The sequence below is a fragment of the Balaenoptera acutorostrata genome, chromosome 21, assembly GCF_949987535.1.
Source record: "Balaenoptera acutorostrata chromosome 21, mBalAcu1.1, whole genome shotgun sequence".
NCBI classification, from domain to species: Eukaryota; Metazoa; Chordata; class Mammalia; order Artiodactyla; family Balaenopteridae; genus Balaenoptera; species Balaenoptera acutorostrata.
This window is the reverse complement of record NC_080084.1, coordinates 5,642,034-5,663,894: the sequence shown is the minus strand read 5'-3', so window position 1 is coordinate 5,663,894 and position 21,861 is coordinate 5,642,034. Positions and strand designations below refer to the sequence as shown.

Genomic DNA, 21,861 nt, shown 5'->3' with positions numbered 1-21,861 from the left:
GGTGGGGTGAACTTCAACTTCATGGTATGCAACTGCTTTTTCTCTGCCTCTGTTTTTTTGTTATGGATCATGAAAACAGTCTGTGACAAACACACTTCATACTCCGTAAATGATCAAGCCCGAAGGGCCGTCAGGCCACTGTCATCTGAGGCTAGGGTTTCACCTCCCTCTAGCTCACCATGACGTTCAGCCTTGTGCTTTTCAGATAACTTAGAGCCGCTGGGGTGCTTCACGCCCCCTCCCTTCACCCAAAGTCTGAAAGCCCGGACCACGAGCATTCAAGCTGTAAGAGCCGTGCTTTGAGCGCTGAGAAGATGCCAAAGTAGAAGGTTACACAGCGTTCAGAATCATTCAGAAAGAGTGAAGTACACACACACAGAATTAGATATGGCTATACAATCCAAGAAAAACTGCCTTGAGAAAACCCGGTTGGAGAAATGAATAAGGATTTCCCCCGTTTCGGAAGAGGGCGCTTTCAACTGTAATACGACACACCATTTAGCAGAAGCTTTATCTTTTGAACAGAGAGAGGGAGGTTTTTATCAGATATGGCCCCTAACTGAATCTTAATCCTTAAAGGACGTTAACAAGAAGGAAAGCGACACACACAAACATCTCTGCTGACTCCGGACATCCCCCAGCAATGGACCTGTTCAGGATCCGGCTGTAAGAGGTACATCTCACAGAGGGGAATGGGGGACCCTCTCTACCAAGATACGCATGGAAACGGTGAGTGAGAACGCTAACCACCTCCTCAGCCCGGGAAGTTATGCAAATGACAGTACTGTACGTATGTTCTTCTTTACCCACTGAAAACGTAAAAGAAAGCAACTTTTAACCCTGCTCCACCCCAAACCCCAAACCCTTGAAAAGAAAGAACAAAAGACATCGGAATGGGAAGAAAAGGAGCAATTCTGAAAAGAAAATCATCCCTGGTTCCGGTATCTGAAACGCGGAACGGCAGGGCGCTAGTCCCTGGACTCACTGGGCTGACGAGTTCCGGGGGGGTTAGATGTTTGTGCTGTAGACCACGTGACAGCCCCGCCCCGGACTGTCCCAAGGTGGTGACCTACTGCTTACGCGAGCTCCCCCCTGCCTCCGGGGGCCTCCCCAGCTCAGGGAGGCTCAGGCTGTCCCATCACGTTCTGCGACTCAGCACCAGGAATCTGAGGCAGAAGGGGGATTTCAATTTTCTTTTTTTAACCTGAAGTCTGTTCCCTGCGTACTTCACATCTCTCCTGAGTATTTAAAACAAGTAAAGGCATCTCCTACTCTTTTCACTGCTCCGTAATGATCGTGAGTAGTGCTTCTGACTGTTGGCCAACAAATCCACCACCACCGCTGGACTCTGACACCACCTGCTGGCCATGACCTTCCGAGGGCTCTTACCTGGGGCTCCTGTGTACATGATGGAAAACACATTGATCGCGATGGTAGCGGCATAGAACACGGGAAGTGCCCGGAGGCCGTTGGGAACGGGGTCCTCCTGCGGGGTAAGGAGATAAGGGGGCAAGTCAGGACTCCAGAGGCATCTGCAGGCAGCACAGGCAAAATGACACAAGTCATCGTTCCGGGAAAGCCCTGGCCCTGCCGTGGGCTGTGTGCACCTCCAGACCCGGGGCTGGCCTGGGTTGACCCTCCTCCTACACAAGTGCCGTGGCAAAGGGCCCACGAGGTGACCAGCAGACGCGTTAACGCGCTGGGATCACATGAGGTGGCGGCAGATGTGGGGACAGAGAAGGGCTGTTGGTGAGGCCAGCTCCTGGGACTAAAGCCCTGACCCAGAGCGCTCACTGTTCTAGCTACATTCACGTTGGCCCAAAAATCCACTTTCAACAAATATTTTGAGGCCTGACCCTCTGAGGATGCCCTGAGAAAGTCAAATGACTTCAACACCACGGTGTTACTACTAGATTTTATGGTACTCTGTGTCATGATCCGGGTTTGCTGTGTTGAAATATATAAAGCAAGGAAATACAGGACCACGTGCTGTGACTTTCAGAATCCTTTCACGAGGTGGAGCATTTCACCTTCAACTATTAAAAGGTGAAAAGAACTGTGGGTTCTTTGTCTAAGAAAACAGCTTTTTACAACCTTAGGCTTCTGGTACAACACTTCCGAAATCTAATATTTCAGCGAGAACAGTACTGCACGTGTTTTAGGCAAAGTCACACCTGGGAGAATATTTGAAATTTAGAGTTTACAGAGGAAAAATATAGAGTTTGAGGGTTTAGATCGACAGAGGATTCTGAAGCAAAAATATGAACCGAGAACTCCTCGATGCAGAACTGGCACGTAGGTGTTGCTTAAATAATTCAAACACGGGCTAATTTCTGATGACCATGTAAGACACTCTTGTACATTGGTATGAGTCTATGACCCACCCACGATAAAAGGAAAATTAGGTCTAAGCCTTGATGTGAGCTACAGAAGTCAGGATGAGTACAGACTATCTCACAGGTTCCTACTGTCAAATGCAAACGTGTGCAAATCAAGTACGTTTGCAGAACGTAAACTCATCAAGAACCCGCCTGGAATGTCTCAAGCGGCCACCAGCACTCGTCAGGAGGCCTGAGGTGAATGGAAGTGGGATGCCAGGAAAGGAAGAGCTGGGGTGGAAGGCGATTCAGCCGCACGGGAGTCCCGGCCACAGTCACAGGCAGGGCAGGTGAGGAGCAGGTACAAAGGGACGGGCAGGAGCCTGGGATGAAGCACATCTCCTCCTGATCTGCCGTGGGCCTGCGACAGGAACCCAGGCTGAACTGAAAGCGAAACGCTGAGACGCCCACGTGCCTACTGCCTCCGCTTCCAAAATGCTGTTTCCTGGGGGACGACGGCTACTACAGAAAGACTCCCAACCAGTAACTTCTGAAGGCCTAAAGTCTTCAGTTTGCGTGTTGCAACTGAATCACCTTATGTTTTCTCAAATAACCTACTCTTAAAACGCAAATGGCAGCTGTCTCACTGAGACCCGTCTCCGTTCCTCCTCCTGTCTCCCTCCCTCCCTCCCTCCTTCCTTTCCTTCCTTCCCTCCACCCATCACCTGCCCCCCATCCAAGCAGCCATCCCTCCCTCTTAACAGATATTTAACCGGCGTCTCTGAAGGGCTAAGCAGCGCTGGGTGCCGTCTACGCATGCGAAGAGACAGTCACGGTTTCTACTCTCACAGATCTTACGGTCAAATAGCGAACAGGGGGCCAAGCAGGAGATAAATCGCTGCACAACGACGCGAGTGCAACGATAAGAAGGCAGTGAGCGTGTGGGGATACACAGAGAGGAACCCAAGCGGAGGCTGGGGCAGGAGCACCTGGGAAGTGACTCCTGGCGGGGGGCAGATGACGGGGGTGCAGGGGGGGCAAGAGTGGGTGGCACCTTCCAAGATGTTACTGGGTCCTAGGACAGCTGGAGCCCCGGAGAAGGGCTGGTAACTTTGTGATCATCCAAGAGACTGAGCCCGCCTAGAAGAAGAGCTACGTCTTCAAGCAAGGAGACGGCTGAAGGCAGGCGTGTCCCGATGTGCTCGGCGTGTGCTGAGCGGCCAAGGGCAAGCAGCAGGGCTTATGAAACGCTGCAACAACCCCTTGACAGGCAAATCAAAATGTAACCAAGGTTTTTTTTTGTTTCTTGCCGAGAATACTGATCTCAGTAAGCTTCCGTTTTCATCTCATTTTATTTTTGATAAAAATGTACACACACACACCCCGCCCCCGTAGGTGTTATTTCCTTCTTTTTATCCTATCCTCAAGGATAGGAAGAAAACCAGTGTCTGAAGCTTCCTTTCTCCATTAAAAAACAGAAAACACCTTATATCTGGGTAAAGAAATTCTCCAGCTGTTTTTAGTGCTAGTTAATTTCAAAATCCTAACACTATCTTTCTCTATTCTGTTTACTGTTCACAAAATAATTATCTTTCCTTTTTTGAGGTGTGAGCACAGTGCCCAAGAATGCTGACCAATGAACTAAGTCATATGGCAAGACACCTCATGTCCAGTGCTGGTTCTGGGGGAGCCCCTGGGTACTCTACCCACCTCTCCCCGCCTACTTTAGAATAATGTCTAATTCCAACTTCAGGGGACTGTGCCTTAACAATTATTCCTCTGACCCCTCTCACTATTAATTTCTACTGAGTAGAACCAAAATTAGGTCTAAAACGTAATTAAAAAAATAATAGCCTCTCTTACCTTTTTTAAGATGAACATTCTGATCAGTACAAACAGCACGCCAGACATGAAACCAGACAACAGCGGAGATATAAACCAAGAAGCAACTGAATAATTAAAAGAAAATCTAATGAATGTTACAATTCTACATAATTCAGGTCCTATTTATATAACACCACATACATTAGTAAACATTCCTGGAATTGTTCACCTTAACTCAGAGCCCAACAAACCCACTGCCTTGGCAGACTGACCTCCACACAGGGGTCACCGTCCTCACACACAGACCCCAGGCCACGGCACACACACCACCTCCCAGCTCCGGCCTCCGACGACGGTTCCCCTGATTCCCACTGAGCCCATCCTGCCTGCCCTTCATGCAGCCCCGTCCCTGTGCCAGCTGTAAGGGCCACTGAAAAGGGGACCACCTTCCCTTTCAATTTCCAAGGCCAGCCTGGTACTGTCACCCCGTAGCCTCTGGCTGCACACTGGAAACATCTGCAGAGTTTTCAAAAACTAGTTACGTTCTGGGTCCACCCACAGAATTCTGCTTTAAAAGGTTTGGAATGGGGTCTGGGCACTGATATCTTTAAATTGCTCTCCCAGGTAATTCGAAAGTGCAGCCAGAATCAAGCACCACTGTTCTAGAAGCCTGGGACCTCGGGTGAGTTTCCTGGGATGTCAGGTGAGTTTCCCGGGAGCTCAGATGAGTTTCCTGGGGTCAGCAGCGTTCCCTCGCAATCTGTGTCCTGCTTGCAGGTCAGGGATCCTGAGGCCACTATGATTCGTAAAAGGATGGAGATGGGTGAGAGAGAGTGTTTTTCACAGTGGGCGTGTTGGTACTTATGGGGCTGAAAGGACTTCCCTCTTACTGAAAAAGTCAGACCCAGGAAGCAGGTTGTCAAACCTCTCCTAACAGTCCCCACGGGGCAGCCCACAACCCAGAAGGAGCACCAGGCAGACTGGGGGTCTCCTGGATGCAGTGGGGTAAGTGGCACTAGGCTCGCTTCCACGCCTCCCCAGCACCAGGAGCTCTGACTCCTGGACAAGGGTCCAGTTTTTCTCTGCCTACACACTGATTTCAACCAGATAAAGTTCTTAACGCCCTGTGAACAACAGATACTGATTTTCAAAGCTGGATGACAATGTAGCATTTGAAAAGAGCATCTGGAGTTAAAAGACTGCATAACAGTTCACAATCTCTGCTAACAGAAATTTTAAGGGAAAACGTCCATAGACCTATCCATATAGGTCTTCTAAACGTTAACATTTAAAGGAAAAAGTGTAACGGTGACTTTTAATAACATTTACTCTAGAAAATGTAAACTTTCCTTCTTATAGGTAAAAGAAAATGGCAATTACCAATCTTGACCAGCTCCATCCACTGCACACCTTTTGTACCAATTGCGACGAGGGAGAATCCAATGGTGGCCCCAACAATGCAGTGAGTCCCCGAGATCGGGAGCCTCAGGAAGGATGCAATGAGCTGCCAGACGGCCGAGCCTGCAGGTTGAAGATAAAAAACAAAGACAGAAAAAAGTCAGATATACAGAGGGGTGTCTCAAACAGCCACAGAAGGAAGAAACCCAAATTCCCGCTCTCCTTCCCAATGCCTCCCTGGGGTTAATTGTCTCTGGATTGTTTCTTTCTTTTAACATCTTTATTGGAGTATAATTGCTTTACAATGGTGTGTTAGTTTCTGCTTTATAACAAAGTGAATCAGTTATACATATACATATGTCCCCATATGTCTTCCCTCTTGCATCTCCCACCCTCCCACCCTCCCTATCCCACCCCTCTAGGTGGTCACAAACCACCGAGCTGATCTCCCTGTGCTATGCAGCTGCTTCCCACTAGCTGTTTTACGTTTGGTAGTGTATATATGTCCATGCCACTCTCTCACTTTGTCACAGCTTACCCTTCCCCCTCCCCATATCCTCAAGTCCATTCTCTAGTAGGTCTGTGTCTTTATTCCCGTCTTACCCCTAGGTTCTTCATGACCTTTTTTTTTTTTTTTCTTAGATTCCATATATATGTGTTAGCCTACGGTATTTGTTTTTCTCTTTCTGACTTACTTCACTCTGTATGACAGACTCTAGGTCCATCCACCTCACTACAAAAATGGGCAGAAGACCTAAATAGACATTTCTCCAAAGAAGATATACAGATTGCCAACAAACACATGAAAGAATGCTCAACATCATTAAATCATTAGAGAAATGCAAATCAAAACTACAATGAGATATCATCTCACACTGGTCAGAATGGCCATCATCAAAAAATCTAGAAACAACAAATGCTGGAGAGGGTGTGGAGAAAAGGGAACCCTCTTGCAATGTTGGTGGGAATGTAAATTGATACAGCCACTATGGAGAACAGTATGGAGGTCCCTTAAAAAACTAAGAATAGAATTACCATATGATCCAGCAATCCCACTACTGGGCATATACCCTGAGAAAACCATAATTCAAAAAGAGTCATGTACCACAATGTTCACTGCAGCTCTATTTACAATAGCCAGGACACGGAAGCAACCTAAGTGTCCATCGACAGATGAATGGATAAAGAAGATGTGGCACATATATACAATGGAATATTACTCAGCCATAAAAAGAAACGAAATTGAGTTATTTGTAGTGAGGTGGATGGATCTGGATTGTTTCTTTACAAAGCCCCGAGAGAAGCCACTCGAATAACTTTAGCCAAAGGAACATTCTTCAACACTGAAGGGATAATGCTGACTTATTCAAAGGAAAGTATTTGAAAGTATTTAAAGGAAAGTATTTGAAAGTATTTAAAGAAAAGCCTCGTGACGTCAGTTCCTAGTTGCCTTTGTCATGGTTAAGCGAGGGTGCTGGTGGTGAGGTGAGTTCTGATGTGAAGTGTGGCCAGGACCAAGCAGGAGACTGGGGACTAATGAACATGGAGAAACAGGAAAGGCTGCGTATTGGTAAAGATTCTGCTGCAGTTACGCTGTTCGGTCACATCATGAGGAGGCTAGATACTGCCTATGTATATTAGTCGGTACAAGAGAGAGTATAAAATACAAACATCAAATCACGATGCTGTACACCTGAAGCCAATATAATGTCACGTCGAATATACCTCAGTAAAAACAAAGAGAGAGAGCGTGTGTAATCCCACATTACTTTTCGTAGTTTTGCCTCTCCTGTGAGAAGTAACTGTGATATTTAACCCCACGCTGGGCATCTACCCTCAGCCCCTGCCCGGGCGGCTGGGCCTTTTTTGGCCTGCTCCCTCCAGGCCTTCTAATTCTCAGGAGTTAAGAGGATCCCTGGGTTTGGGCTTTGTGTCCTTTTACCTCAATTTCACCACCCTTTTCTAGGCTTCGTGTTCTTCCAGGCTACAGTTCACTTCAGATATTTTCATAAGCAGATCAAGTTTTGCAGGGAGTATTAAAAGCATGGGCTGGGGAGAGGTCACTTTCGGAAACAGCTGTTGAAAAGCTCACACAGGGCTGCAGGGGACAAAGGGCCTGGCTGATAAGCAGGGCATGGCATTAATCCCAAGTGTTAACTCTGGAAATCTGGCTGCCTGGTAGCAGCATTTTTAAACAGACCCCTGGCATTTTCTCCAAAATCATCTGCGTTCCGGAGGCTCGTGAGAGGTCGTGCAGGTCCCCACTTGCGGAGCGAGGCTGACAGCTGCTCCGGGAGTGCCAGGCAGGCTGACCTTGGCGCCGCAGCGGGCCGTGACCCCGGATCTGCCCCTGAAACGTGTGCTGGGAGGAGGAGGGCCAGCCTTGGGCTGCCAGACCGGTGACGGGCTTGATGGCAGCAGTCAGGCTCCCCCGCGGGCAGTTCTGCAAGCCCGGACAGCTAAGCCCTAGGCTCCTCAGGGACTTGTTGTTTTAAAAATAAAGCCAGAGTTTGGAGCGTGTTTCACACCACAGAACCAGAACTGAAAAAGCAAATATTCTTACAAAAAGTAAAATACCCTAGCGATGTTAAGAGAATGGGATAAACTCACCCACGTGAATTCAGACCATGAGGTTTTCAATCCTGAAAGCCACTCTCCTCTCTCTGGCTGACTTTATAACAGGAGGGCTTGTAAGGAAAGGTAGGGGGGACGGGGCTGCCTGAGAGAGGGAGGAAGGTGGGGGTGGGCACTGGGGAGCAGGGGACAGAGGGGAGGATGGGGCCTTGCAAGGCGAGAGTGGGCCAGCGGCCCTCCTTGACCTTGGGAATTCCTGGAGGTGAATGGGATTACATTAACGTTAAGAAAAACAGTGGGAAAAAGAGAGAGATTAACCTAAGATAATGATGTCCTGCAATGAAGGAGGGGATTAAGCACAGGATGAGGCTGCCAGACAAAACCTGGGGGAAGTGGAGGTTAAGATGGGTGTCTGAGGACACAGGCTCCTGGAGGATGAAAGAACGGCAGAGAAGGTACAGGTTACACGGAGGCAGAGAAGACTCAACACTTCCTAGGGTGGTTCCAGGAGACGGCTCAGTTGTGCTGTCGTGGGTATTTCCACGAAAAGATGGCGCGTTCTGAATTCTCAGTGGATTCTGGGAACCACTGGCGGTTTCATACTAAGTGGATCGACTGTTGCTTTAGGGCTGAGCTAGAGGCCCCGGAGATGCCTTGTTCAGGAAGTGTGGCTGGCATGAACAATTTCTTCTACCCAATCAACTTAACACTACCACAACTTTACCAGCAAGCACAGAGACCCATGGGCTTGGGGTGAAGATTATAAAGAAAAAAGAGAAAAAAAAATACAGAGACAGGGGGAGAAAAGGGACAAAGAAAGGGATGTTGACTTTAAAAGAGGAAGATTGGGAGAACACAGGCATCTGAACAGAGTCATCTTGGTTTGGGCCAATCATGATTATACCACCATCTTAAAATTCCCCAGTTCCCATGTGCAAGGAACCCAAGTTTAAAAGTCTAGGTAACTCTCACCAATTCCCAACAAAATAGGCTTTGAGATCCTTCTAACCACACACCAAAAAAAAAAAAAAAAAAGACACCAAAGCAAACAAAATCAAGTTACTCAAGCAAACCCCCCAAATGCTTTGGTTGACCTAAATTTTAGTGGAGCTAAGTATCCTTCATTCTTTGAGTGTAGAGACCAAGGCCAGGGGTGGGAAAACCCAAAAACTGGACAAGTTATGCTGTCTACACGGCAAGTTAGTGGTGACGTGGAGCTCAGCCCGCAGGCCTTCCGTCCACCCAGGGCCCTGGGGCAGCCTCACAAACAAATCTCCTCAATAAGCACCACCACTCCCCAAAGGGCTCATCCAACGCAAAGAGAAACCTCTGTTAAGATTGAACTTCATCACTGTATAGCACAGGGAACTCTACTCGATACTCTGTAATGACATATATGGGAAAAGAATCTATAAAAAGAGCGGATATATGTATGTTTAACTGACTCACTTTACTGTACACCTGAAGCTAACACAACATTGTAAATCAACTACACTCCAATTATAAAATTAAAAAAAAAAAGATTGAACTTCATCAGTGTTTTTCTTTATTTCTCCTCTACTTTCAATATATCTTGTCCGCATCATACCGACTGGCAAAATCTTAATTTCCGCTTGATATGATTACATCTTAGATATTGATCATGACTATTGAGGGTGAATTTGACAAACAACTGTCAAACTGTCAGGGAAACGTCAATTATACCGGACTGTGCTGAGAAGTACATGTCCAGTGAAGGTGAAAATTCAATCATTACAGCAGCTGTTGTAGTAAATGATTTTTAATTCTTAAAAATAATGATGAATTAAAGTAATCATGAGCCTTACATCTTTCAAACAACATGTGCAGCTGACAAAGAGGAACTCCTCAGCACATATGACCAGCTTACTGTGCTTTAGTAGTATTTCATTCTTTACTGAGGACATCCATCTTCCAATCAAAGGCCTCAACTACTCTACTTCTCAAACTAACCTGCTGTAACGAAAAGACGATGGACCATCTTAAACCTGGCAAATGACCTGCACATTCTGGGGACTTAAGAAGTGCTGGTGGTGGCAAACCCCTGGGGATCCGTGGGATGTAGCCGTGTTCTTGGTCCACCAGCATCCGGCCTCCCGGTGCAGGGCTCTCCCCACAAAAGCACGTGCCCTGTTGAAAGCAGAAGGTGGCAGGACTCCCTTCTCCCCCCTCTCCCCCACTACCCGTGTAGACACGCCGTCTGCTGTGCGTCACCTCGACCTAGAGGCAAGCAGAGGAGCTAGCCTGTCGGCTGCACCTAAGGCCCTGCTGCCCAAATCTTCCAGCTCAGCGAGGGCAGCGCCCACGGTGCCGCCAGTGTGGAGTCGCCTCGGGCAGGGGAGGGACCACACGCCCGACACCACCAATAAAAGGTCCTACTGCAAACAGCTGACATACAAGTGATCTTCCGGTGGAAAACAAAACAAGCATACTAGATGGAGCTCCCAGGGGTGGAATCAGAAAATCCAAACAAACACTAACAAAAGGAAGACAAATGACAGAGAAGACCAGAATTTCTTGAAAACACAGTCACTTAAGATTCAATTGGCAACTGCTCTAAAACTTCAACGGAGAATACAAAAGTTAAGGTAATGAATACTGTTTTTGGGCAACCAAGTTTTCAAAACATTACTTCCTAACTGATGAAAAATCTATGAAAAAATAGAAATGAACCTTCAAGGTTTATAAATAAACCTAAGTAAACCTCTCAAACACACTCACTTAGACGTGTTCTTTCTTTAATAACTTTCAAACAGCTTTAAAATGACAAAGAGCTATGCTACAAATATCTTTTTCTGGACTTTATGAAAAGCACTGACTTCGCCAAAATCTATTTGAATAAGCAAGTCTGCCATACATTCAAGGAAAGAAATGGTTGCTTGATATTTGAACACTGACCAAAATCATAACTGAATTAAAACACAGAGAGCACAAATAAGATATAGTAAATGAGAAATCTGAAAAAGTATACATACATATATATATGGCTGAATCACTTTGCTGTACACCTGAAACTAACGCAACATTGTAAATCAACTGGACTTCAATTAAAAAAAAAAAAGAACCATCAAACCAGTTTTTGAAAAGTTAAAACAAAAATCTCATGTATGGATATGACAAATGAGAAGTGGGTCAGTGGACACATTCCCGCGGGCGGAAAGACGAGGCTACTTACCGACCATGGCACTGACCTCCCCGGCCATGAGCGTCTGCACGGTGTGGTTGTACAGGTTTACATCAATGATGCCTTTCCGGATGGTCTCTCCAACTTTGGCCCCCAGTAACACCGAGCCGGTGGTTTCAAAGATTGAAGCCAGGATGCAGGCCTGCCTCAAGGTCACCACGCCCGAGCCCACGGCGGTACCGAACGAATTGGCAACATCATTGGCACCCACGGAAAACGCCAAGATAAAAGCTATAAAAAAACCCAAAATGACCATCCACAGATACTCATCTGTGGCCATTTTGGAAAGGGAGCTCCGGGTACTTTTCTTTTGCAGAAGTATTTGAAAGCCACCGAGCTTGAGGTTCAAACGTCGTCAGGCCGAGAGTTCTCGTAAACAATGAGTCTGCTCTGGAAAGTGCCGGATGATGCTGGAGCTGCACAAACTGCTAGCTGCTGGTTTTCAAACTACTGTCAGGACAGTTCATTGGGTTGTGTTCAGTCAGCGGTAAAACACATTCCATATTTTCCTTCCCAATCTGGGGAAGCTGTGAGGTCTCCCCCTGCAACAGGAAGAAGACAAAAGAGATCAATTACCCTGAGGAACCGGTGACAACAGTTTGTTCTTTCAGAAAGAAATGTTTGGAAACTGCTGATGGGATCTCACGCTGGCATGTGGCAGATCTGACCATAAAGCAAAGCAAGAAAGATTATAATCAGGCTAACTGCCCACCCCACCCCCAGAAAAGCTGATTCTAGAACGTCACAGCGTGAAGCTGCTTTATGATCACAGACTGATAGGAAGTCTTAATACGATACATTTTTATGCAATTTGAAAAATATATGTGGTCTTTATTTTAGAAAGAAAAAATTGCCTTGGATGAGCAAAAGATAAGGAAACGAGAAATTCAGAGTTACAGAGCTTTTCAAATACGTGGACCGTGCCTAATTTCTTGGAGCAGGATGACCCGATGTGGCTCTGTGACACTATGGGGTGTGGCGACTGTCTACCTGGCCATTTGCACACCCTGAGCTCAGCAGGCCCGGGTCAGACACGAAGTGACTCTTTCAAAAGGTGACAGGGTGGGAACTGAAGGGGCTCCCGGGGCACAGGGAAGCTGGAGCAAAGCCACCCTGTCAGAGCAAGAGGCAGATCAGGTCACTACGCCCTGCTTCCCACCTCGCTCGGGAACAGCCAGAGGCCTGACCACGGCCTGGGAGGCCCTCCCAGATCTCCGTGGGGCTCCCCCAGCAGATGTCCTTGGGGCTCCTCCCAGATCTCCTTGGGGCTCCCCACCAGGTCTCCTTGGGGCTCCCCCCCCAGATCTCCTCGGGGCTCCCCACCAGATCTCCTCGGGCCTCCCCCCCAACCCAGCCCAGGCTCACTGACCTCAGCTCCTGCCCACCCCCTCCCCTCACTGGCTCGCTCACCTCAGGGCCTTTGTACCTCCTGGTCCCTCTGCCAGAAACAGCTTCTCTGATGGCTGCGCATAGCTCACCACCTGCTCCAAGTCCCTCTCTGCCCAGATGTCACCAGAGCAGCCCCCCCTGACCCCCCCATGCCATTATCCCTCCCTCTCACCTGACCGTTTGTCTTTTCCACTGACCACCTCATTCGTTCACTCACTCACTCCCTCCTGTCCGGCCCCTCACGGGACGCAAGGACTTTGCTGTATCTCCAGCACACAGACTAGCGCCTGGCACAGGGTGAGCCCTGATCAAGTCGTTGAGTAAGTGAAGGAAGAAGCTACTGAACAAATGAAATAACCTTGCATAGGCTTCCTCCTGGGATGAAGATGTGACATCACAAAATGAATACATACGTGAAGCAAAAATGGCCCTAAAAGCCTCCGAACGGTGGTGTTCTATTATTATATGGTCAAAGTACCACGTCTGTGTAGTTCCTTTGAGTGGTTCTAGGCATCGGGAATGGTGCCCATAAATGCTTACTGAACTGAATAAAATAGGCTCATACACCATGTCATACACAATATAATGATCAATCAACATTAAGATTATTTAGAGGAAAAAAAGCAGGACATAAAATTTATGTGCCTGTGATTGTGGCAAAGTTAAAAGGCATATAAAAGGCCAAAAGGTAATCAATAAAATTGTAACAGTGGTTGAGTTTAAGAAGCAGTGTCAGAGATCATTTTTTCCTTTCCAGAAACTGTATACCGTGGTGACGTGCTTTTCAAATTAAAATAATACATAAAAAACAAATCAATAGGGCTTCCCTGGTGGTGCAGTGGTTGAGAGTCTGCCTGCCAATGCAGGGGACACGGGTTCGAGCCCTGGCCTGGCAAGATCCCACATACCGTGGAGCGGCTGGGTCCGTGAGCCACAATTACTGAGCCTGCGCGTCTGGAGCCTGTGCTCCACAACAAGAGAGGCCGCGATAGTGAGAGGCCCGCGCACCGCAATGAAGAGTGGCCTCCGCTTGCCACAACTACAGAAAGCCCTCACACAGAAATGGAGACCCAACACAGCCATAAATAAATAAAAATAAATAAAAATTTTAAAAAAACCAAAAAACAAATCAATAAACGTATATTGAGAACCATCTTTTTCAAAAATATAATTCACTAAAATGTGGTGAGTACATGTGCTGGGACGGCAGGGTAGGCAATGCTACAAGGCACACGATGAAATAAAAAATGTGCCCTGACCACCTTCTCATTTTCTAAGCTTCGTAGTCCACGCAATTCTGGAGATTCTGGGCCCAACGGAGACACGGGAAATGACCACTCGAAAGAGACAACGTTCTATAAATGAAAATACAAAATTAAAACATTCTGGACCAATATTATCTATCTTACAATGTAAAAGAGTTCTAGATGAAAGCTCATCTGTCAGGTTAGGTGGCCCAGAGGGCCAACAAGGACAATACTCAACAGATATCTACTGCATGCCCCCGCGTGCCCATCACGAGGGAGATGCTGAGCGATGACGGACGGGGTCCTGCACGTGCGGTGCTCCCATCCAGGGAGGGAAACAGATGCTCATCGACAAACACACGTCAGACCATCAGCTGCAGCCGATGCTACGGAGGCAGGAGGCTCTCGCTGCACGTGCAGCATCACGAGCGCACGGATGGCGGCAAGGCCTGCTCTGCGCGGGCAGGAGACGGTCCCCTGCCATCTAAGGGCGGGGGGTCAACCCGCGACTGGGGGAGGCGTTCCAGGCGGTTCCCAGCTGGGAAGGAGCGGGATGAGGGGAGGGGACCGGTGGCAGCCGGGGTGAGGGGCCCATGATGGAAGCTGAGCTGGACCATATTAAAGACTGTGGTCACCGACTAACAACAGGGGGCGCTGAAAGGGTGCTGACATGCTCAGACCCTCCTTCTGGGAGGAGCCCTGGCCACAGTGGGAAGAGGGGACACGATGGAGGCCGGCGTGGACGTGGGGAGACTGCCTACGAGGCCCCTGCACGGCGCAGACGGGGTGTCCTGGGCCCGGGGCAGGGGTGGTGACAGCGGAAGAGAAGTGATGCAGAGAAGCCAACCGTGGCGTTGGCTTGTCAACAGCGGTGGAGGGAGGAGAGCTGGCGCCTACCTGTGGAGCTGGGCTGAAAAGTCACTGAGCAGGGCGTGTTTTCCCTTCTGCACTGTACTTGGTTTTGTTTGTCGGTGGCAGGATGGTGTCTGAGCACAGCTCGTGGCTGGACACGGCACACACAGGGGCGAAGGCAGCTCAGCAGCGATGCCCTCAGCCCAGCTTTGCGTGGAGTGAGGCTTTTCATTGTCTTTATGGTCCCCCTGGCACCATTTCAGAGCAGGGATTCCCTCTCCTACTTAGATGACCTTAGATAACTTACTTCCACAACTGTGTCTATGTTTTCTCCTTCACACTCAAACCCTCAGCCAACCAGCTTAAGTCCAAAAGCAGCTGGTTGAGGAGAAATGCTTGCCCCTTTTCTGAGACCAGATGATTTCTATCTTGCATGATATTTACCCGGCCAGTTTCTTATTGCAAGTACCAACACCCTGACTTTCTCCACTGATTTTTATCAAATGTGAGCAAAATACAGAGCTTAAATAACCACACAATCTGCTCTATGGAAAAAGATAGCAACACCGCTGAAACCGAGCCCTCGGCGGGCCAGAGGACCACTGTGCAGGAGGCCACAGTGGGAGTTTGCCAAGAACAGGGCCCAAATTCAGAGCGGCTGAGGCCCGACCAGGATGCCGTCAGGGAGTGCTGGTGTCTGAAAGTAGGATTTTGAAGGGAGGTGATCACATCAGTGGGGAAATCTGACTTATTCAATAAATGATGCTGGGACAACGTGCTAGCTGCTAACTATCTGGAAGGAAGAAAAAAGTGAGATCCCTACCTCACACCAAGTTAAAGATTTAAACGTAAAAATTGAAACCTGAAGAAAATGAGAACATAGGTAAATATTTACTTAACATTGGGACGGGGAAGCCTAGACATGACATTGAAGGCGGTTAATGGAAAGAATCAACACATGTGAGTTCCCGGGAATCCTGCAGCTGGAGACAGAGGAGTCTGAGGTGTGGAAGCATCACTTGGAAATGCCTCTTCTCGTCCTCAGCAATGGTTCTCAACAAGGGGCAGTGCTGTTTGGAACCTCCAGCAAATGCCTTGTTCCTTCTAACTCTCCTAGGAGGGCTTTTCTGAAAAAGGTCAGGACGAGGTGGGAGGAGGTTGGAACAAGCTTCCTCTTTCCGTCTCCTTCCCCGAGTGTGAAAGCCCCTAAATGGCCGGGATTCACAGGACTGAAGGTTACGAGATAGACGTCAATTTTCAGATGCCATCAACCTCCTGCACTGGAGGAACAGAGCCCTTCAACTGTTTGACTTACTGCAGGAGGTACTGAGGGTTTCATAAGCTGTGTCCGAAAAGCGTCCTGTTCACAAGATCCTGTCTTTCCTCAGTGCCTTCTGAATAAGCTGCTCAGCTCGGCTCTCCTGCCCTCGTGTCTGGGCCTTCGGCTCTGAATGAGCCCTCCTCAGGGCTCCTGAGTTGAGGCTTATAGATTCTCTTCTTCCACGAGCATCCGCCTCAACTCTCCCTTACACCCTCTTCTCCACCCTAGAAACCGGAATGTTAAAAGGAAGGGTGAAAACAAACGTTCTCAGGATATTTCTAGACACGTTTGTACGCTGTTTAAAAACAGCAATGTTGCTGAGTTGTAGCACTTAATAGACATTTGAGCACAGAGGAGCTTGGGTGGGAGGGTCCTGCTCTGAAATGCTGCCAAAAGCGACACCCGAGGAGACCCCTGACCCTTCCAGCAAAGGTGCTGCTCCAGCCCCCCTCCCCCCTGCACACCCCTCCCCCCAGCCTGGGGTCTAACCATCTCCCCAGTCGGGCTACCAGCCCCAGACAACCAGGTCGGTGGCAGACTGTGGCCTGTTCAGGAGCTCAGACCCACGCAGAAAAGAATCCCAAAGATGACTGTTGGCTTCTTCCCCAAGCACACACCTCTTTTGATCAATTCATGCACCAATTTCAAACTCAGCTTTTTAAAGAACACCTCTCATCCTGAAGGATGCTTACTGAGCTGCCCTTACATTTCACCCAATAACTTCGCAGTCCTTCTCCTGTCCCCATGATGCAGAAGGAATTCAATACATCTATAAAATGTCTTATTTCCTGGGTCAGCTAGGAAACAGCGTAAGTAGGGCAAGGTCCTACTTGATGAGGCTTAATCTCATTTACTGACATGAGCTGAGTCATAATTAATAGTTGCTTACATCCTCCAGCTTGATACACTCAAAAGCAGATACGAGGAGAGTATCCACTGAGCTGCTTCTGGGCTGTGAGGACCTCTTCCCTGACACTCACGGGCCACACCCAGGCCAGGCCCTCCCTTTGACAGATGACGGGAGGGAGCCGGGTCCCCCATGCAGAGAACCTGGGGCTCTGAAGTAATTTTCCAGTACCTCCCCTGAGGCCCAAGTGCTTCACACACACCCTCTGAAAATGTACCACCTGCTCTCCCGGAAACCGGGGCTGGATCTTGAATTCTGACACTTAAGTCGAAATATCTCTTCAGGGGCACGATGTGAAATCCAGTAACCCTCTGCTACATGTGGGTGAGCCTGACTAGTAAGACAAAGAAACTACCAGCTTTTCCTGGTAACATTTAAATAAAACGGGAGATTCACTTTTGGAATCTTATGACTTGCAGAGAACAGTAAAGCAGAAACATTTTTCTTTCACCATTCAGGATGTAGATCTTGTCATAAGGAGTTTCTATTAACAACATCATTCTTGAGTAGCTCACGAAAACATCGACTGCACACGCTTCAATGTTAAAAAGACAGTTTAAAAAGTAACAGTATATTTAGGGCAGAAAACGCTGAGTTTCACATTTTCACACGAATGATAAAAAATGGAAACATTACTAGAATGGGTCTGAAACTGGCCTCCGCCCCCTTTAAACGGCATATTCACAGATAAGCAGAGCGGCCCTGGGAGCAGAGGGGCCTGGAGAAAGGCAGGTGGACGCTGTTCCGATGACGGCAGAGGCAGGGGGACGGGCAGAGGGGACGAGGAGGGGAGAAGAGGGAGAAAATGACGTCGGAAGGAAAGGTGACAGCGCAGCCAGAGGTTAGGCACCACCTGGAACAGGGGTTTGGAGGCAGAGGGTGCAGGTTAACAGAGGCAGGAGGAGCAGGTGTCCTTGCTGGGGACTGAGCATGGACACAGAGCCTGGAAACGATGACATACGACGTGCAAAGTGAACGACGCGGGACTTCCCTGGTGGCGCAGTGGCTAAGCCTCTGCGCTCCCAATGCAGGGGGCCCGGGTTCCATCCCTGGTCGGGGAACTGGATCCTGCATGCACGCCGCAACTAAGGAGTCCGCCTGCCGCAGCTAAGACCTGGTGCAACCAAATAAATTTAAAAAAAAAAAAAGGGAACGACGCAAACTGGAACAGAAGTGGCCAGGACGTCGGCCAACAGATGCGGCCCCTGCCCAGCCCTGTGTGTCCTTCGCCTCCTCCTTTTCTCTCTGCTCTTAGAAAGGAGCATTTGTTTCTCCTGCCCGGAGAAGGGGAAAGAGCATAGGACCAGTCAGGGCCCCGGGTCCATGCCACTCCAGCCTGCTCCTGGCTCCACAGCCCTGGGCAAGTCATATCAACGCCTCATCTGAAAAGTGGGAAGAACGGCACACGGCATGGTGGTGGGTGAAGGCCCCCAGCTCAGCGCCACAGATCCACACGTGGCGACCTGCTGTTACTGGCAGATAAAGCCCTGGGCAGCGGTCAGGAAACCTGAAGCCCAAGCCTGGCTCTGCTACTAACTAGCAACGTGACCATGGGTAAGTCCCGTCTCACCATCTGCAAAGGGGAACAGTAATAGCAAATCTAATGCCTGCAAAGTGTTTTGTAAGTTGCGGTTAGCCTCAAGCAGCTTGAAGTTATGGTATCACTGTAGTCACAGGAATTGGAACAGCGTGAGGTTCCCAAATCCTTCTAGAAGGATCTTTCTCACTTGCATGCCCCCATCTCCCTCCGGTGCTGCTCTTCTTCCTCGATGTGCCGACTCTGGCCTTGTCTTTGCTTGAAGACAGACATACACTGTTAAGGCACAGGAGCTTCTTTGAGGGGTGGAGGGAGGTGAAGCGGTAGAGAAAAAAGAACCCTAAAAGGTACGAAGAGAAAAAATCCACACAAAATGGTAAAGCCACTTTGGAAAACAATTTGGTGGTTTCTTATACAATAAAGCGTACAAGCCAGCAGTCCCATTCTGAGGTGTATTTACCCAAGAGAAATGGAAACACACGTCTACACAGGAAACTTTCTGTTCTCTCTCTCGAGTATGGTGGTGGTTACACTACTATGCATGTGTGTCAAAACTCATGGAACTGTATGCTTACAACTGGTGGGCTTGACTGTATATAAATTATGCCTCAATCAAGCTGATTAGAAAATAACACTGGAATATATAAATAGGTGAGGTGATGGATGCATTAATTAACGAGATGGCAAGAATCCTTTCGCAATGTAGATGTACAAATACATATCAAATCATCACGGCGTACACTTTAAATTGTTAACATTTAAAAGGTAGTATTTTACCATTTTATTTGTCAATTATATCTCAACAGAGCTGAGGAAAAAAAGAAGGAAAACAACAGGGTCATCTTGGATATTTTCCCTTCCTGTACTGCCACACTGTCCCCCCAACCCCCAAGTCCCTTAGGATAAAGTATAAAAGTTAAATAGTTAAAAACAGAAAGAAAGAGCCACTCCCTTACCTGAGGAAAGAAGGAACATTCCACTCAGGCACAGTAAAACCGGCCAGTGCAACCAACGGAGCCAGGGGTCAGGGGCAGGCTGTGACCCTTGCTCCAAACAATGGTGTGGAGAAGCAAAGAGCACACCAGATCAGAGAAGGAGGCTGCACTGCACAGGGAAAGCCCACAGAAAGGGACTCAGACGCAGCTGTTCCGAGGCCAGAGACGAGAGAGGAAGGCCTGCTGCTGGGAGAGCCTGCTGACCGCCCTTCAAGATGGGCACTTAGTGCCTCCACAGAGAAAAGAACAGCCGGCCTTCCCGTGGAGGTAAGTCTCCATCAGTTCCGCAGGACCCAAAAAGAGGTACCCTTCAAGAGCATTCAAGGTTAGGGCAAATCTAAGCATTTCAGCTGAAAATCACTTCTGTGGAGGGCCACAGACTGCAGGTGCTTTAAATCTGAACTTGCAGACATAGCATGTACCAAAGCTTCCAGGAGGTCAGTTACAGTAGATGAGAGCATGAGATAATAAAAGTGTCACCTTGTTTGCAATTCCAATACCAAACTCGAAAATCAGTCCAGTAATGTCATCTCCCAAAAGTACAGTCAGAAATGATTTTCACAGTTCCGAGCAACGGTGTTTATTTTCATACAAGGAACAGTGCTTGTACACTTGCCAGGCTGGGCCAGAGGCAGGGCCATCCCAGTCCTCTACCTTGAATGAGGAGGACTCAGGTAGGGAATGGTGTACTTTATGACATCAGTCTCAAAAGTTCAAGAAAACAAGTAAATAATTTAAAATGTGAATAAATACTCATGTACAAAGATGTTTATTAACAGGGTCATTTATAATGATCATGAAAAAGAGGAAACCACCTAACTGTCCCCAGACAGGAGAATGGCTGCGGAAACACGGGTGACTTCTAAAGACGAAATATTATGTAGTCACTAAAATGGTGTAATTTGAGAGTTTTACATGACATTGGAACATAGTAATAATGCTAAGTGAAAAATCAGTACACAAAATGGCCTGGGCCATATTTCAACCGTGTTTAAGAATGCACCGGGGGCTAAGGGACTAAAGAAACACGCCCAATAAGAGCGACTCTCTCTAGGTGTTCTTTACATTTTTTGATATTATGAAAATTGTCTACAATGAGTCATTACTACTTTTATCAATAAAAAAAAAAAGTTCAAACACTACAAAGAAAAGTACTTTTTTTTTAAAGTTAGGCATGTACAACCAAAACATGCTTAGTTTTTCCTAGTAAAGAAAATGAATTTCATATGAATCTGTCTGTTTTCAGCCTAGGCCTCTCAGACAATTCTTTCTTCCTTACGACCCACAACTTAAGATGCAGAACACGTCTTATGTTCTCTTCATTTATCTTATCTTTTTTTCACTTTCAAGGCTGTCCCTTCATTGTGGTGTCTGAGCCCTCGGTGGATAGGTCTCTGCATGGTTTGGGGCCTCGATGTGCAGGAGTCTAAAGGTTCCTCCTCGGTCACACTTGCTCTTTCTCTGGATTCTTTCTTCAGCCTTCTCATGCTCCTCTGGAGGCTTTGGCCATCAGGACTGAACTTCACCCAGAGAATAAGAACATTTCCTGCTGGTCCAAGTACTTCACAGTAGTTGAGGTTAATGTTTACAAGAAACAACCTAGGATGAACTCTTTTAGCCTATGTTGGTTCACAGAATTAGAGAATCATAAAACATTCGATCTGGAGGGACTTTTAGAAGTTATCTATTCCAATTTTGGTCCTTCTGAAGATGTGACTGTCCTAACTGAGAGTACAGCTTGTGATTATCCACTTACTACGTAGGCGGCGCTCAAACGAAACCCGTGCGAAGGCAGCGGAAGTGATGCCCCTGGCTGACATGCATCGGGCTTTCTTAATGACCCTACTCCTGACCCCGGGGGTTGGGACACCTTGAGGTCCTGGCCGCAGCCCGGGGTGGGGAGGCAGAGCCCATGGGGAAAGAGCAGAGGGTGATAAAGAGAGCGGGTTACCAAGAGGCTGCAGAGCCTGCACCCTGGAACGTTTTCAGGGTCAGCTGATGTCTCAAGTGCTGTCCAGCTCCGTTATTTTACATCATCCAGAGACCACAGGGCCGGGAAGAGGCGATTTAGCCTGGAACTATGAACCACAGGATTGTCCTGCGGGGAGAGGGAGTGGAAATTTCTGACCCTCTCCTGAGCAGTGCAGTCAACGGCCTTCATGAATTTATGGAACATGAACAAACTTATTTTGGTCCTCTAGCTACAGTTTCCACTGCAGAGCCTGTGGGCTCAGCCCTTCTGTACCAGGCCCCGTTCTGGATATATTCACTCTCCCTCCTGCATTTTTGTCATTCTG

At 48.0% G+C, this 21,861-nt stretch overlaps 1 protein-coding gene across 9 annotated transcripts in view; it reads right to left on the bottom strand.

Moving 5' to 3' along the window:
• Positions 1-21,861, bottom strand: part of SLC20A2 (solute carrier family 20 member 2) — a 106,558-nt gene that overhangs the window by 39,653 nt on the left and 45,044 nt on the right. For all 9 annotated transcript variants that reach the window (XM_057537106.1, XM_057537108.1, XM_057537107.1 and 6 more), the window contains 4 exons: positions 11,308-11,858; positions 5,523-5,663; positions 4,182-4,267; positions 1,390-1,486 (listed from right to left, as the gene is read on the bottom strand). In XM_057537106.1, coding sequence (XP_057393089.1) covers positions 1,390-1,486; positions 4,182-4,267; positions 5,523-5,663; positions 11,308-11,596 — 613 coding nt within the window. In that variant the 5' untranslated portion in view covers positions 11,597-11,858. The remainder of the gene's footprint in view (positions 1-1,389; positions 1,487-4,181; positions 4,268-5,522; positions 5,664-11,307; positions 11,859-21,861) is intronic.